Source organism: Leucoraja erinacea, chromosome 31 (genome assembly GCF_028641065.1).
Source record: "Leucoraja erinacea ecotype New England chromosome 31, Leri_hhj_1, whole genome shotgun sequence".
Lineage (NCBI taxonomy): Eukaryota > Metazoa > Chordata > Chondrichthyes > Rajiformes > Rajidae > Leucoraja > Leucoraja erinaceus.
The window spans coordinates 403,702-420,972 of record NC_073407.1 but is presented as its reverse complement, the minus strand read 5'-3'; the positions used below and the strand labels follow the sequence as shown (position 1 = coordinate 420,972).

Genomic DNA, 17,271 nt, shown 5'->3' with positions numbered 1-17,271 from the left:
GATAGGATAGTTTTAAGTCAATATGGGCCAAATGCAGATAAATGGAACAAGCGCAGAATGCCAATTTGGTCGACAAGGTGTTCCTGCTCTGTACAGGTCTTTGACGCCCCTGTGACCTAGTCAACTAACAATGGTACAAAGCGATGGATGGAAATACAATACTAAACACCTTAAACTACAGCCAATTGTGTGGCACCGCATTTTACCGATGGCGTGAAGGCTTTGAAAAGGTGGCTAAGAAATGACTGGACGTGTCTGTGGACATACCCGATTATCTAACGTCGTTCTCCTGAGAGTGGGGATGGATCAATGGCTAGACAAATGTAGACCAAACCATAGGAATGTTTACCCCAAATATATTGGGAGGCACGGATTTCAGAGTCAGAGTCAGAGTCAGAGTCAGAGTCAGAGTCAGAGTCAGAGTCAGAATCAGAGTCAGAGTCAATTTAATTGTCATTTGGACCCCTGGAGGTCCAAACGAAATGCCATTTCTGCAGCCATACATTACACACAAATAGACCCCAGACACAACATAATTACATTTTACATAAACATCCATCACATAGCTGTGATGGAAGGCCAAATAAACTTATCTCTCCACTGCACTCTTCCCCCCCCCGATGTCAGAGTCAAAGTCATAGCCCCCGGCTGGCGATGGCGATTGTCCCGCGGCCATTAAAGCCACGCCGGGTTGTACGAGGTCGCACACCGGGTCTTGGTGTTGGAGCCCCCGGTGTGCGCTCGCAGAGTCCGCGGCCATTCCAGCCGCGCGGGGCAGTGATGTAGGCCCCGCTCCAGGAGCTCTTCAACCCCGCAACTCGGGCGGGAGAATTCGCCGTTGCAGGAGCCCCGAAAAGCGGTCTCCCTCCAGGGAGCCGCGGGCTCCCGGTGCCGTCGTCCACAGACCTGTCGTTGGAGCCTCCGACTCTCCGGTAGCAGCAGCAGCGCTCCTCCACCGCTCCACCCGCTCCGGACTCGGCCAGCTCCGCGACGGCAACGGTGAGTCGGCACCAGAGTCCCCGGCTTCTTCCCGTTGGAGGCCGCTCCTCGTTGCGGCCTCAACGACACCTGAGACCCGACGAGAAAAGGTCGGGTCTCCAGTGCAGGGAGAGATTCAAAAAGTTTCCCCCCCCACCCCACCCCCCCCCCCCCCACACACACACCCCAACATAAAATAACAAAACTACATAAAAACACAGACAAAAAATAATAAAAACGCGGACAGGCTGCAGAGGCCGCTGCTGGCCAGAGCCGCGCCGCCTACCGGATACCAGAAATCGGATTTCTGTGCCGATGTCGGAGGATGGAGGGATCAGAAAGATCGAAGGCGAGAAACAGAGGAAGCACGGCCGGTGGGCTTTAGTTACATGGAGCTATGGCAGGTTGGGACTTTTGTCTTTGGACTATAGGAGACGATAGATGATCAAGATTCAAAGGTGTGCAAGATCATGAGAGACACAGATAAAGTGAACGATCACAATCTGTTTTCCCTAGGGTGGGGAGCATAGGTTTATAGTGAGAGGGGCAGATTGAATGGGGGCTTCACTCAGGCGATATTTACACTTGGTGTTGTCCGTATCTGGAATGAGCTGCCAGCAGAATTTATAGGAGCCGACACAATTAGGACTTTGGACAGGTGTACCGAGGGGCAAGGTTGATGAAGATGTGGGCTAATTGCAAGCAAATGGGTCTAGCTCATGATGATAATAATGTGTTTGAAGAACCTATTGGGTGACGAAGACACTAACCTGGGGGACATGGGGAAATGTTTGTTCACCAGGAGAAGGAGTGGTGCTAATTTGGAGGCATCCACCTGATGGAGTTATAGGGACAGATTGTACAGGACTTTCAGAAATAAAGCAGGCAAATCCCTGGACGTGATAGTTATGTTCAACCATGCGAGAACTATGTTTGGTGTTAACAGTTTGCGCAAAGCATTTGCAGCATAAAGCGGAGGATGCAGTGTTAAGGTGAGAGGGGCAAAGTTTAAAGGAGATGTGTGGGGTAGGTTTCATTTTGTGCACAGAGAGTGGAGATACATGTGGAGATACAGTGAATGGACGGAAATGGATCATGTGCTGGCAGAGGAGATCAATTTAGCTTCTCATCATAACCAGTAAATGGACGGTGCTGTCTGTGTGCTGCTCACTTCTATGTTCTTTGTTCCGAAGCTAAGGCTGAGAGGTGTCAGCGGTGTAACACGATGTGGGCTCTTGGCTGTGCTCTGCCCTTAGACTGACCGTCTCTCTCTTCATTAACTCCATTCTGACTTAGATGAACATCGCACTTATCGTTCTGGTATCCTTGGCCTTTGTCCACCCAATCAACGTCTACATCTACTGCCAGCGGGCCACGCACCAGAGGGGAGTGTCAAACCGGGGATAGGGCGAGAGAGAAAGTGAGATATCGAGGAAGATGGGAAAGACTGGGTCGGGAGCTGCGGGAGCGATTCAGTGGGAATATTTTGCAACCAAAAGACCCTGGAATCTTGAAGAAACACAAAATGCGAAACAACTCAGCGGGTCAGGCGGCATCGGTGGAGGGAATGGATTGGCAAATTTTCGGGGACCAGAAATGCTGCAAGAAAACGCTTGCGAACTATAGATCTATCATCTCTGGTGGGTACATTATTGGAGAGGATTCTGTGCGGAAAGATATACCGTGCATTCAGAAGGTTTTCAGACCCCTTCACTTTTTCTATATTTTGTTACGTTACAGCCTTATTTGTAAATTGATTAAATTCATTTTCTTAAATGATTAATCTACACACAATACCCCAGAATGAAGAAGCGAAAACAGGTGTTTGGAAATTTTGTGCGAAGTAATTAAAAATAAATAACTGAAATATCGTATTTACATAAGTATTAAGACCCTTTACTCAGTACTTTGTTGAGGCACCTTTGGCAGCGATTACAGCCTCAAGTCTTCTTGGGTATGACGCTACAAGCTTGGCACACCTGTATTTGGGTAATTTCTCCCATTCTTCTCTGCAGATTCTCTCAAGCTCTGTCAGGTTGGATGGGGAGATCCATGCACAGCTATTTTCAGGTCCAGAGATGTTCGACCGGGTTCAAGTCCGGGCTCTGGCTGATCACCCTCCAATGACTCACTCTCATCTCTAGGGGAAAGGCGATAATTTCTAAAAGGCTTCTCTGTCTGGGTGGCACTTATTCGCCTTGGTTTGGGTGGTTCGTAAACTGGTTCTGGCACTTGTTCTTTCTCTCGGGACGGGAATACAGGTGGTAATTTCTTAGTCTTACTCCTTGTACCGAGCGTCTGTTAGTGTCGGGGCTGTTGGGGTCAAGGGACTGTGCTGGTGCTGCTGTAGGGGAAGCAGGTGATGCTACAAGATCACTATCCGCATGGGGTGTGGGTGGTGCTGCAGGCACAGGAAGTCTGTGAGGCACATAAGGTGCAGCAGGTGGGGGTGATACAAGAGGCATAATGTGGGGGCTGCAACCCTCTGTTAATATGGATACTCCCCCAATCTTCCAGATATTCCTCGTCTCTCCCATCCAAACCAAAGCCAACCAACGAGTCTCTGAACTATAATTCCACAAGTGCCACCTTTCCATCAGGAGTCCACTAGTCTCTCGTTCCTTATATTCTCTATAGGCACATCCACATTCCTTTAGGAAATGTATCTAAGGGTTTATTTATTTTAAACTAAATAGTGGGGTGGAGGGATAGACAAATTGGGAGTATACAGATGGAGTTAAAGGGGAAGTGAGTACAGGAAAAGTTCATTGTGAGCGGTGTGAGAGGGGAGGTGAATACCAAAGTCAAAGTTGTATATGAATGCGCAAAGTATAAGAAATAAAGTGGACGAGGTTGAGGCTCAGTTAGAAATTGACAAGTACAGGTGCACAACCTTTTATCCGAAGATCCAAATAACGAAAACCTCCGAATAGCGACATTTTTTCGGTCCTTGAAGAAAGGTCCTTGAAAACGCTCACCGAGGGCGGCCCGCAGAGGTGACAGTGGAACCTCCGGTCGGTCCTCGAAGAAAGGGGAACTAAATCCCCATTCATAAAAGAGAAGGTGAGGGTATATTGCGCGGGAGGGTTAATAATTGACAATATGCTGCTACCTGCCCGCTGAGTTAAAACGTTCCCACGGTAGACTCACGATACACAGTGTATCATGAGTCTTGCGTGGGAACTTCTCAACTCAGCGTGCAGGCAGCAGCAGATTGTCGCTCCCTTCAATTTCACCCCACCTACACCCCTCTGCTTCCCGGCCATGTGTGTGACCCCATCCCTCCCCTCTCCAGCTCCCCGCTCAATGCACCGGCGCGGGGGCTTTGAACTGTCTTCACGTCGGCGATGGCAGCATACAGTGCAGTCACCGGAGACGTCGGGACCAATTGGACGTCGACCACCAGGCCCACCGCAAGCACGGAGAACCCAGAGACCCACAGCCAACAGCAGCCCAGCCCCGCTCCAACTACAGAGGAACCTGGGTTGCGGATGACGGGGCGCAGCTCGGGGCGTCGTAGGGGCCCATCGGGGAGCGGGTTCCTGTTGGTCCTGACGTCTCCGGCCACCTGCTATCCTCCGGGAACTGTACCGCCCTTGCAGGAGAGTGGGGTTGTTTGCAGTTGCAGAGGGAGGGGGCAAGGGCGGTACAGTTCCCAGTCTCAGCTCCAGTCCAGGGGGGTGGCCGGAGACGTCAGGACCAACGGGACAGCGACCCCCAGGCCCACTGCAAGCACGGAGATCCCAGAGACCCACAGCCAGCAGCAACTCCAGCCCAGCCCCGCTCCAACTCCAGGGGAACACGTAGGGGCAGAAGCGGATGGTGTGCAAGGTACGTCTTTCTTGTTCTTGGGGTGGCGCAGCTCGGGCTGTGGGCAAACTGCCACTTGTCGCCGTAGCGGCCCATCGGGGAGAGGATTCCTCTGGAGTTGGAGGGGGAGGGGGGTATTGTGCTGTTTGATCGCCCCCTACTATCCCAGGGACAGGGAGACACAGCGGCTTTTTAGACTGGTGGGCAATCACTTCCAAAGTTCTGCCCACACAGTCAGTACACCTCTCCTACACTGCATTTCATACAAACATTTATTCTGCAAGAAAAAAACTACATTGAAGACTCAAACTCGCGACCGAGTAACTGCCGGGATCAAGGCGCAAACTCGCGACCTTGCGGATATGAGCCGAGCACTCTACCATTTAGCCAGCCATTAAAATCTACACTAAAAAATTTCCATTCCGAAGACCGACAAATTCTGAATTACGAAAAGTGTCTGGTCCCAAGGCTTTCGGATAAAAGGTTGTGCACCTGTATGATGTTGTCGGAATTACAGAGACATGGCTGCAAGAGGGCCAGGGCTGGGAACTGAATATTCATAGGTATACCTCCTATCGAAAAGACAGACAGGTTGGCAGAGAGGGTGGGGGTAGCTCTGTTGGTGAGGAATTAAATTCAATCCCTTGCAAGGGGTGGCATTGAAACAGGAGATGTGGAGTCAGTATGGATAGAACTAAGGAATTGTAACGGTAAAAAGACTCTAATCGGACTTATCTACAGCTCCCAAACAGTAGCCTGGATATAGGGTGCAAGTTGAATCAATAGTTAAAATTGGCATGTAGTAAAGGTAATGCTACGGTTGTTGTGGGAGATGTGGGAAAATCACGTTGGTACTGGAGCCCAAGAAAGGGAGTTTGTGGAGTGCCTTCGTGATGGATTCATAGAGCAGCTTGTACTGGAGTCTATCAGGGAGAAGGCAATTATTGATTTAGTGTTGTGTAATGAACCAGATTTGATAAGGGAACTGGAGGTTAAGGAGCCATTAGGAGGTAGTGACCATAATATGGTATGTTTTAACATACAAATTGAGAGGGAGAAGGATAAATCGGAGGTGTCAGCATTACAGTTGTACAAAGGGGACTATGGAGCCATGAGGGAGGAGCTGGCCAAAGTTGATTGGATAGATACCCCAGCAGGGATGACAGTGGAACAACACTGGCAGGTATTTCTGGGAATAATACAGAAGGTGCAGAATCAGTTCATTCCAAAGAAGAAGAAAGATTCCAAGGGGAGTAAGGGGCGACCGTGGCTGACAAGTGAAGTCAGAGACAGTATAAAAATAAAATAGAAGAAGTACAATGTAGCAGAGAGTAGTGTGAAGTAAGAGGATTGGGTAATGTTTAAAGAGGGTTACTTGGACAGGTTGGGTGAGTGGGCAGATGCATGGCAGATGCAGTTTAATGTGGATAAATGTGAATAAATGTGCAGATTATTATTTAAATAGTGTCAAGTTGGGAAAATGGGAAGTACAATGGGATCTGGGGGTCCTTGTTCATCAGTCAATGAAAGTAAGCTTGCAGGTATGGCAGGCAACGAAAAATGCGAATGGCATGTTGGCCTTCATAACAATAGGAGCAAAGAGGTCCTTCTGCAGTTGTACAGGGCCCTAGTGAGACCACACCTGGAGTATTGTGTGCAATTTTGTTCCCCTAATTTGAGGAAAGACATTCTTGTTATTGAGGGAGTGCAGCGTAGGTTTACAAGGTTAATTCCCGGGATGGCGGGTCTGTCATATGCTGAGAGAATGGAGCGGCTGGGCTTGTATACTAAGGAATTTAGGATGAGAGGGGATCTTATTGAAACATATAATATTATTAAGGGTTTGGACACACTAGAGGCAGGAAACATGTTCCCGATGTTGGGGGAGTCCAGAACCAGGGGCCACAGTTTAAGATTAAGGAGTAAGCCATTTAGAACGGAGATGAGGAAACACTTTTTCACACAGAGTGGTGTGTCTGTGGAATTCTCTGTCTCAGAGGGCGGTGGAGGCAGGTTCTCTGGATGCTTTCAAGGGAGAGCTAGATAGGGCTCTTCTAGATAGGGCTCTTAAAAATAGCTGAGTCAGGGAATATGGGGAGAAAGCAGGAATGGGGTACTGATTGGGGATGATCAGCCATGATCACATTGAATAGCAGTGCTGGCTCGAAGGGCCGAATGGCCTAGTCCTGCACCTATTGTCTATTGTCTATTATTTCCTTCATCATCTTGATATATCTCACGTCCTCCAGGGTTCCAACCCCTCCCACGGGCCACAACTCACTACCTCACTTTTTGTTCAATGTTCCTGAAAAATGTTTTAATCTTTCCGCCTCCTTGGGGAACTTACTGCAAAGAACCTGATGTGGGCTCTCGGGGTCTGTCACCGTATCGATTTGGTTTCCCATTATGAAATTACAATAGAGACAATAGATCAGGCTATTCACACTGCAATGGCAACATTCCTAGCACTTAACAGGTCTACTCACAAAACAATGGGAAAAGTTTTCTAACACACTGATAAGTTTCTCGCAGAACATAGGCGAAAATTCCTAACATATAGCAAGTCTCGCACACAAAACTATCTCCTTTCAAATGGGTACCCAAGAGCCTTCCACACAAATCTCACACACAGAAATCACAGAGATCACCCAAGATTTTAAAGTGTTAAATTAAAACGCTTCGACTCAAGGTGGGGACCACCTTCTCAAAGGAACAAGCAAACACAATGCAGCAGCAAACCACTTAGATTCAAACAAAAGCAAATAAAGTTGTAGCACGCAAGCAAAATTACTCTCAAACAAGAAAAAATATAGTTAAGAACTATGATACACAACCACACTGCAATATAAAATATAAGCATTCAATTACAATACAATTCTAAGGTAAATCACACTATTTTATACTACATTAGATCACATAATAAACAGTCACGATTCAAGTTACAATTACAACAGCAGGGTAAATTATACAATTCTAAGCGTCGCCATATTACAATTCCAGAGTTATTAGCTATTTTACAAGATCAGAAACTAACAACCAGAAGCATTCAATTTGAACACCCCAAATTTTGCAGAATTTAAATCGAAGAATTTTTATCACTGTCCAAGACTTAGAGCAGATGCGTCTTACCAGCTCAGTGTTCATTTTTAAAGTATGTCAGCCAATTTACTTTAACACTGAGTTCCCAGTACAGTTTGGGACTTGAACTCGAACTGGTGTGGCCTCAAACCCCCAAGGCCTCAAACCCTTCTACCCGCTAAATACTGGCCTTCGTGCTGGCTCCCGATGCTGATCTTTAACGTGTCATCTATACAAATGCACTCTCAGCACCGATTCAGTATTTACCCTCTTAGTACTGACCGACTCAGTCATGTCTTTGAAGATATCTCGCTAATTGTCCTTCTTTTAAAGTCTTTTTATTAGCTTTTTTTCCAAAAACAAAAACAATACAAAAAAAAGAATAATGATAAACATACCAATGGTATTGATACATAGGGATCAGGGTTACATTAATAACAGGTATAACCTAAATATGAGTCCAGTGTCAAAATTCACGTTGAATATAGACCTCCCAGTCTCTATGTAAATATAGTTAAATGTTTAAAAGAAAACTTATATATAAAAAAAACAAAAAGATAAAAAGAAAAAAAAGAGAGAAAAAAGGGAAAAACACAACCCCCCTAAACTAGAGGAAAAAAAAGCAAAACAGAATCTGGGCTGCAAAGAATTTCAACAATTTAAGTCCCTGTTTGTCATCAAGTCCGTCCCACCGTATAAAGGTAAAATTATTTTTATAATGGTTGGAGAGGGAACAATTTATGTTGTGTGAAAATGTTGAATACATTTTCCTCAAGTCTTATCAAATTTAACCAAGGGTTCAACCAATGTCACTCCTGATTTTTTCCTAAATTTAAACATTATATCGTTTCAACAGTGTTTGGTCGGAGGGTTAGAGTCTTTCCATTTAAATAAAATAGATCTTCTGGCAATTAATGTGGTAAAAGCAATCAGCCGATGGGCGGAACGGGACAAATGAATAGAATCTAACATTGGTAGCCCAAAAATTGCAGTAATAGGATGAGGTTGTAAATCTATACCTAAAACTACAGAAATAGTATCAAAGATTTTTTTTCCAATATTTTTTCCAAAATTGGGCAGGACCAAAACATATGGGTCAGTGAGGCCACTTCAGCGTTACATCTGTCACAGGTAGGATTTATATGACCATAAAAATGAGCTAACTTATCTTTTGACATATGAACTCTGTGAACCACCTTGAATCACCAGAACCGCTGTCTGAAAAAGGCTCAGGGAATTGCTAAGGACAAACTGCACCCCCTCCACATACACCTGGATCTCCTGCCATCAGGCAAGAGATATCGAAGCATCAAAGCCCGGACTACAAGACTGCTAAACAGCTTCGTACCACAGGCTGTGAGGCTGCTAAACAATCACTCTGTACTCACAGTCACTTGATTCTGCGGCTGGCACGGACACTTTAATAACTGGCACTGGCCACTCAAATCAGCTGCCCCGGACATTTTTATGATTGGTTTATTGTATTTTAACTTTGTGTTTTACCTGCTTTTAACTATTTATACTGTTCCATCAGGGACTGGATTGTTTTTAGTGTTATTATGTGTGAATAGTTTTAAATTTCATGTGCGATGCTCCGCTATTCCCTGGGAAACGTCTTTTCATTTTGCACTGTACAACTTGCTTGCAAGATGACAATAAAGGTTGGTTGATTGATTGATTGATTGATTGAATTGTATCAAAGCGTGTCTTGCACACATTGTGGAAGTATTAATTGAAGAATCCTCTCCCATTTCTCTATAGATAGAGAAATTTGGAGTTCTCTTTCCCAGTCATTCTTAATTTTATCAAATGTATCTATTAGTAATATCAAAATCAACTCATAAATAGTCGTTATTAAGCCTTTCTGATAAGGGTTCAAATGTAAATTTTTTTCCAAGATTTCAGTTTGATGTGGTAACGGATAAAAGGGTAGAGTAGCCCTCAAACAATGTCTAATTTGTAAATATCTAAAAAATGTGAGTTAGGTAAATTATATTTATTGGAAAGTTGTTTGAAAGACATAAAACCATCCAAAAACAAATCACAAAAGCTACTAATCCCTTCCTCGTCCATAACAGAAAGGCTTGACCAGTACTAGAAGGTTGGAAGAGAAAATTAGATATGATAGGATTCAATAAGATAAAATCATTCAATCCAAAAAACTTACGAAATTGATACCATATTCAAAATGTATGTCTTATTATTGGATTAGTCGTATATTTATTCAATCTCGTAATTGTAAAAGGTATACACCCACCCGCTCTCTCAGGTCAGATAATCAGCTGCTCCTGAGTGGGCCTAAAACTAAGTGGAAGCTCAGAGGGGACCGTGCCTTTGCTGTGTTGGCACCCAAATTATGGAACGATCTGCCTCTCCACATTAAACAGGCCTCTTCTCTGTCTGTTTTTAAATCACTTCTTAAAACCCATCTCTTCTCCGTGGCCTTTGATACCCAGTAAGATGTCGACTTTATTTACTTGATTTAATTTCTTATTTTGATTGCTTTATTGCGTGGTTATTATTTTTACTCATGTTTTATGTCTTTTAATTTATTGTTGTATTTCATATGTAATTTTTGCGCTTTATGTGAGCTGTTATGTTATGTTCTGTTATGTTGTCTGTTTATGATGTCTTGTTTATTCTTCTGTACAGCACTTTGGTCAACATTGGTTGTCTTAAAGTGCTTAACAAATAAAGTTGGATTGGATTGGATTGGAAAAAGGCTTCTTTAAAAACCTTGCATAGCCAGGGAGACAGTAAACTTGATAAATACTTTTAAAAGTCTGCCATAAACCCATCTAAACCGGGAGCTTTACCAGAATTCATCGAGAGGATTGCTTTCTGTATTTCTTTCTCCATGATGGGTTCGTCTAACAACAGAGACTCATTATGTAATAAATTGTGCAAGTTCAGTTTCTTTAAAAACTCATGCATTATATTGGAATCAGTAAGAAATTCTGATTGGTATAGGGAGGTATAAAATTCCTGAAAGGATTTATTAATTTCATCATGGTCTACAGTTAGTGTACCATCCCATTTACTCACTTTAGTAATCTGACGTTTGGCCGACACCGCTTTCAACTGATTAACGAGTAATTAGAGAGTAATGGAATTCCCTGCCACAGAGGGCAGTGGAGGCCAAGTCACTGGATGGATTTAGGAGAGAGTTAGATAGAGCTCTAGGGGCTAGTAGAGTCAAGGGATATGGGGAGAAGGCAGGCACGGGTTACTGATAGGGGATGATCAGCCATGATCACAACGTATGGCGCTGCTGGCTGGAAGTGCTGAATGGCCTCCTCCTGCACCTATTTTCTATGTTTCTTTGTAATTTACCAGATTTTTCACCATGTTATAAAATTGACTTTTGGTTTTAAGTAGCTGATTCTCAATCGGTGATACTAATAACAAATCGTGTCTCAATTGAAGTTCAACACTATTCTTATAGAGCTCTAAACTAGGAGCTTTTGAATATTTTTTATCAATTTCTTTAATCTCATCAGCCAATATACATATTTCATTTTGAATTTATTTTTTTAATCCCGCGTAATATGAAATAATTTGTCCATGAATATATGCCTTAAAAGCATCCCAGACTACACCATTGGATATTTCTTTAGTAGAATTTGTTAAGAAGAAAAAAGCAATCTGATCTTTAATAAAATTAACAAAATTTAGATCTTGAAGCAAAGTAGTTTTAAATCGCCATTGATTAGCACTAATCTTGGAATCGGGTAGTTTGATTGATAGTTTCAGTGGTCCGTGATCAGAAATAGCAATTGCATCATACTCGCATGCAGTGACCGATGAAACTAGCCGAGAATCTATTATAAAGTAGTCAATCCTAGAGTAACTATGATATACATGATAGAATTTTTTTTATTTTTTTTGTCATTTGTGTGTAAGAATCTCCAGACTTCTAACATTCCAGAGTCAAGTAAAAAATAATTGATAAAACTGGCTGATTTATTTGGAAGCACTTGATCAGATGCAGATCTGTCCATCAAGCAGTTCAAACAACAGTTAAAATCTCCACCCATTATTAAAAAGTGTTCATTTAAATTAGGAAAGGATGCAATTAACTGTTTAAAAAACTCAGGGTGATCAATATTTGGTGCATAAACATTCACCATAGTAACTTTTTGGTTATGAAGAACACCGGTAATCACCAAAAATCTACCATATGGATCAGAAATTGTTTCATAATGAACAAACGGAACTAAGGAGTCAATAAAAATAGAGACATTTTTCATATAACCATATAACAATTACAGCGCGGAAACTGGCCATCTCGGCCCTTTTAGTCCGTGCCGAACACTTATTCTTCCCTAGTCCCATCTACCTTCAGACCATAACCCTCCATTCCTTTCCCATCCATATACCTATCCAATTTATTTTTAAATTATAAAGTCGAGCCTGCCTCCACCACTTCCACTGTAAGCTCATCCCACACAGCTACCACTCTCTGAGTAAAGAAGTCCCCCCTCATGTTACCACACAATTTCTGTCCCTTAAATCAACCTTTCACCTTAGCCTGTGAATTTGAATGAAACTGCTGTCCTCTCCGAAACTTGAAAAATCGTTGATTGTCATCTTGCCTTACACGAGTTTCCTGAACAAAGATAATCTGAGCATTTAGTCTACGAAGAACTTAAAAAAAAATCCTCTTAATGGGATGGTTCAACGCATTCACATTCCATGAAAGGAAGTTAATAACTTGATCCATATTGTTTGTAAAAATCATGTGGAATGTAAAGGGTTAATTTCTTAAAGCATGATACTGGAAGAAGAAAAATCTAGGGCGGAGCCAGAGGTGATGACATTTCAGACATTGTTGTAGTTCAGATTCTGCACAGATGAAAAAAGATAAGCTAAAAGCAAAAGACCCCCCCCACCCATGAAAAGCCCGAAACTGACTAGTAGACAGTCAGTACGCTACCTAATCCCTTCCCTACCCCCATCTCTCCTAATGACAGCACCCAACATAAAAAGAAGGCATAAATTGCACTCAATAGCCAAAACAAAATTAATGTTATGGTTAAAAAAAGTACATGTTAGCAGTGGAACACAAGAGTTACTTCATATTATATATCCAAGGTCAAAATGTGAAAAACAAGAACTGCGTTCACTTAATTTGTCTAAAGACAAGGGGGGGAAACATTCCTTCAATTTTAAAAATAGAAAAACTAACAAAGAAAATCTTAAAAAATAATGTGTATATACCATTATATTAAATTAACAGTATCTTAGAGAAGGTAAAAGTTGTTATTCGATACCATCATAATCATTACAAAATGATATATTGTCAAAATAGGAACAGTAAATTTCCAATTATAACTTAATCAGCTATTAATTGTTCCTGGTCGCAACTTCACCCTCATAAGCCTCCAGAAAGCTGGAAGCGTCTTGAGGATTATTAAAAAATCGAATGTTACCATTAAAGAGTCGTATACGCAGTCTAGCTGGATAAAGTAAGGCAGGGAGCAACTTTTTCTTAAACAACTCAGACATTACATTATGGAAAGACTTTCTAATTTCCAAAAACTCGTAACTATAATCAGGAACAAACCGAAACTTGCATCCTTCATATTCAACCACGCCCAACTTTTTTGCTGCCTGGAGAATATTCTCCTTCATCTGCAAGAAGTGAAACCGAACAATCAAATTTCTCGGTTTATCTTGGCGACCAGATTTATTCCCAATCCTATGTGCGTTATCCAAAAATGGATGATTTTCATAGTGCTCGATGTTGAAAGTCTCCTTCATCATTTTAGAAGCATATTTTATAACATTATCTCCTTCTTGACCTTCCTCAATCTCTCTCTTTCTCTCTCGCTCAATCCTCAGTTTGACGCTCCCCTCTGGTGCTTGGCCCGCTGGCAGTAGATGTAGACGTTGATTGGGTGGACAAACGTCAAGGATACCAGAACGATAAGTGCGATGTTCATCTAAGTCAGAATGGAATTAATGAAGAGAAAGAGGGTCAGTCTAAGGGCAGAGCACAGCCTAGAGCCCACATTGGGTTACACCGCTGAGGCCTCTCGGCCTTAGCTTTGGACCAAAGAACATAGAAGTGAGCAGGTTACACAAAAAAGCTGGAGAAACTCAGCGGGTGCAGCAGCATCTATGGAGCGAAGGAAATAGGCAACGTTTCGGGCCGAAACCCTTCTTCAGACTGATCGGGGGCAGGGGTGGGTGGGGACAAGAAAGGGAAAAGCAGGAGGAGCCCGAAGGCTGGGGGATGGGAGGAGACAGCAGGGGGGTTGAGGAAGGGGAGGAGACAGCAAGGACTAACAAAATTGGGAGAATTCGATGTTCATGCCCCCGGGATGCAGACTCCCCAAACGGAATATGAGGTGCTGTTCCTCCAATTTCCGGTGCTGCTCGCTGTGGCCATGGAGGAGACCCAGGACAGAGAGGTCGGAGACGGAGTGGGAGGGGGAGTTGAAGTGCTGAGCCACCGGGAGGTCAGCTTGGTTATTGCGGACCGAGCGGAGGTGTTCGGCGAAACGATCGCCCAACCTCCGCTTGGTCTCACCGATATAGATCTGCTGACATCTAGAGCAGCGGACGCAATAGATGAGGTTAGAAGAGATGCAGGTAAACCTCTGTCGCACCTGGAACGATTGCTTGGGTCCTTGAACGGAGTCGAGGGGGGAGGTAAAGGGACAAGTGTTGCATCTCTTGCGGTTGCAAGGGAAAGTGCCCAGGGAGGGGGTGGACCGAGAGGGAAGGGAAGAATTGACAAGGGAGTTATGGAGGGAGCGGTCTTTGCGGAAGGCAGATATGGGGGGAGATGGGAAGATGTGGCGAGTGGTGGGGTCACGTTGGAGGTGGCGAAACTGACGGAGGATTATTTGCTCCATAGATGCTGCTGCACCCGCTGAGTTTCTCCAGCTTTTTTGTGTAACCTTCGATTCTCCAGCATCTGCAGTTCCCTCTTAAACATAGAAGTGAGCAGCACAGGGACAGGACCATTCAATTACTGGTTGTGATGAGAAGCTAAATTGATCTCCTCTGCCAGCACATATAACCATATAACGATATAACGATTACAGCACGGAAACAGGCCATCTCGGCCCTTCTAGTCCGTGCCGAACACTTTCTCTCACCTAGTCACATCTACCTGCACTCAGACCACAACCCTCCATTCCTTTTCCGTCCATATACATATCCAATTTAATTTTAAATGATAAAATCAAAACTGCCTCCACCCACTGGAAGCTCATTCCACACAGCTACCACTCTCTGAGTAAAGAAGTTCCCCCTCATGTTACGTCTAAGCTTTTGTCCCTTAATTCTCAAATCATGTCCTCTTGTTTGAATCTTCCCTATTTTCAATGGAAAAAGCTTATCCATGTCAACTCTGTCTATCCCTCTCATAATTTTAAAGACTTCTATCGTCCCCCTTAAACTTATGCGCTCCAAAGAATACAGACCTATCTTGTTCAACTTTTTTCTCTAACTTAGGTGCTGAAACCCAGGCAACATTCTAGAAAATCTCCTCTGTGCTCTCTCTATTTTATTGACATCTTTAATATAATTTGGCGACCAAAATTGTACATCATATCCCAGAACTGGCCTCACCAATGCCTTGTACAATTTTAACATTACATCCCAACTTCTATACTCAATTTATAAAGGCCAGCACACCAAATGCTTTCTTTACCAGCCTATCTACATGAGATTCCAACTTCAGGGAACTTTGCGCAGTTATTCCTAGATCCCTCTGTTAAACTGCATTCCTCAATTCGCTACCATTTACCTTGTATGTCCTATTTTGATTTGTCCTGCCAAGATGTAGCACCTCACACTTATCAGCATTGAACTCCATCTGCCATCCTTCAGCCCACTCTTCCAAATGGCCTAAATCTCTCTGTAGACTTTGAAAATCTACTTCATTATCCACAACACCACATATCTTAGTATCATCTGAATACTTACTAATCCAATTTACCACACCATCATCCAGATCATTGATGTATATGACAAACAACAGTGGACCCAACACAGATTCCTGAGGCACCCCACTAGTCACCGACCTCTAACCTGACAAACAGTTATCCACCATTACTCTTTGGTATCTCCCATTCAGCCACTATTCAATCCATCTTGCTACTCCACTATTAATACTCAACAATTGAACTTTCTTAACCAACCTTCCATGTGGAACCTTGTCAAAGGCCTTACTGAAGTCCATATAGACAACATCCACTGCTTTACCCTTATCAATTTCCCCAGTAACCTCTTCAAAAAATTCAAGAAGATTAGTCAAACATGACCTTCCGGGCACAAATCCATGTTGACTGGTCCTAATCAGACCCTGTTTATCCAGATGATTATATATATTATCTCTTAGTATCCATTAATTTGCCCACCACTGACGTCAAACTAACAGGTCTATGATTGCTAGGTTTACTCTTAGAACCCTTTTTAAACAATGGAACAACATGTGCAGTACGCCAATCATGCAGCACCATTCCCGTTTCTAATGACATTTGAAATATTTCTGTCATCACCCCTGCTATTTCTACACTAACTTCCCTCAATGTCCTAGGGAATATCCTGTCAGGACCTGGAGACTTATCCACTTTTATATTTTTCAAAAGTGTCAGTACTTCCTCTGCTTTGATCCTCATAGTTTCCATAGCTACACTACTTGTTTCCCTTACCTCACATAATTCAATATCCTTCTCTTTGGTGAATACCGAAGAAAATTAATTTGTTCAATATCTCCCCATCTCCTTTTGGTCTGCAGATAGCTGTCCACTCTAACTCTCTAATGGACCAATTTTATCCCTCGTTAACCTTTTGCTATTAATTATTGTAGATTTCTGACTTTTTCCGAACCAAGTGTCCAATTTCCCTCAAACCATGGCTCTTTCCAATTATTCCTCTTTCCTTTCAACCGAACAGGGACATAAAGATTGTGTACGCTTAAAATTTCACTTTTAAATGTCCTCCATTTCTCTACTACATTCTTCGCATAAAACAAAATGTCCCTGTTTACTCCTTTTAAATCCTTTCACATCTGCTCAAAGTTAGCCTTTCTCCAATCAAAAATCTCAACCCTTGGTCCAGTTCTGACCTTCTCCATAATTATATTGAAACTAATGGTATTGTGATCACTGGACCCGAAGTGCTCCCCAACACATACATCCGTCACCTGACCTGTCTCATTTCCGAACAGGAGGTCCAGCACTGCCCCTTCTCTAGTAGGTACCTCAAATTTTTTGAAGAGGTTACTAGGGAAATTGATGAGGGTAAAGCGGTGGATGTTGTCTATATGGACTTCAGTAAGGCCTTTGACAAGGTTCCACGTGGAAGGTTGGTTAAGAAGGTTCAATTGTTGGGTATTAATAGTGGAGTAGCAATTTGGATTCAACAGTGGCTGCATGGGAGATACCA

The 17,271-nt window shown here is 43.2% G+C and overlaps 2 protein-coding genes across 2 annotated transcripts in view; one reads left to right on the top strand and one right to left on the bottom strand.

Annotated features, from left to right (window-relative positions):
* LOC129711814 (equilibrative nucleobase transporter 1-like) overlaps positions 1 to 4,273 on the top strand; it is a 47,018-nt gene extending 42,745 nt beyond the window's left edge. Inside the window, exon 11 of the mRNA XM_055659748.1 lies at positions 2,275 to 4,273. Coding sequence (XP_055515723.1) covers positions 2,275 to 2,385 — 111 coding nt within the window. The 3' untranslated portion in view covers positions 2,386 to 4,273. The remainder of the gene's footprint in view (positions 1 to 2,274) is intronic.
* A 5,816-nt stretch (positions 4,274 to 10,089) lies between these two features.
* Positions 10,090 to 17,271, bottom strand: part of LOC129711787 (equilibrative nucleobase transporter 1-like) — a 33,941-nt gene continuing 26,759 nt past the window's right edge. The window contains exon 5 of the mRNA XM_055659722.1: positions 10,090 to 13,811. Within this exon, the coding sequence (XP_055515697.1) occupies positions 13,808 to 13,811 (4 nt within the window). The 3' untranslated portion in view covers positions 10,090 to 13,807. The remainder of the gene's footprint in view (positions 13,812 to 17,271) is intronic.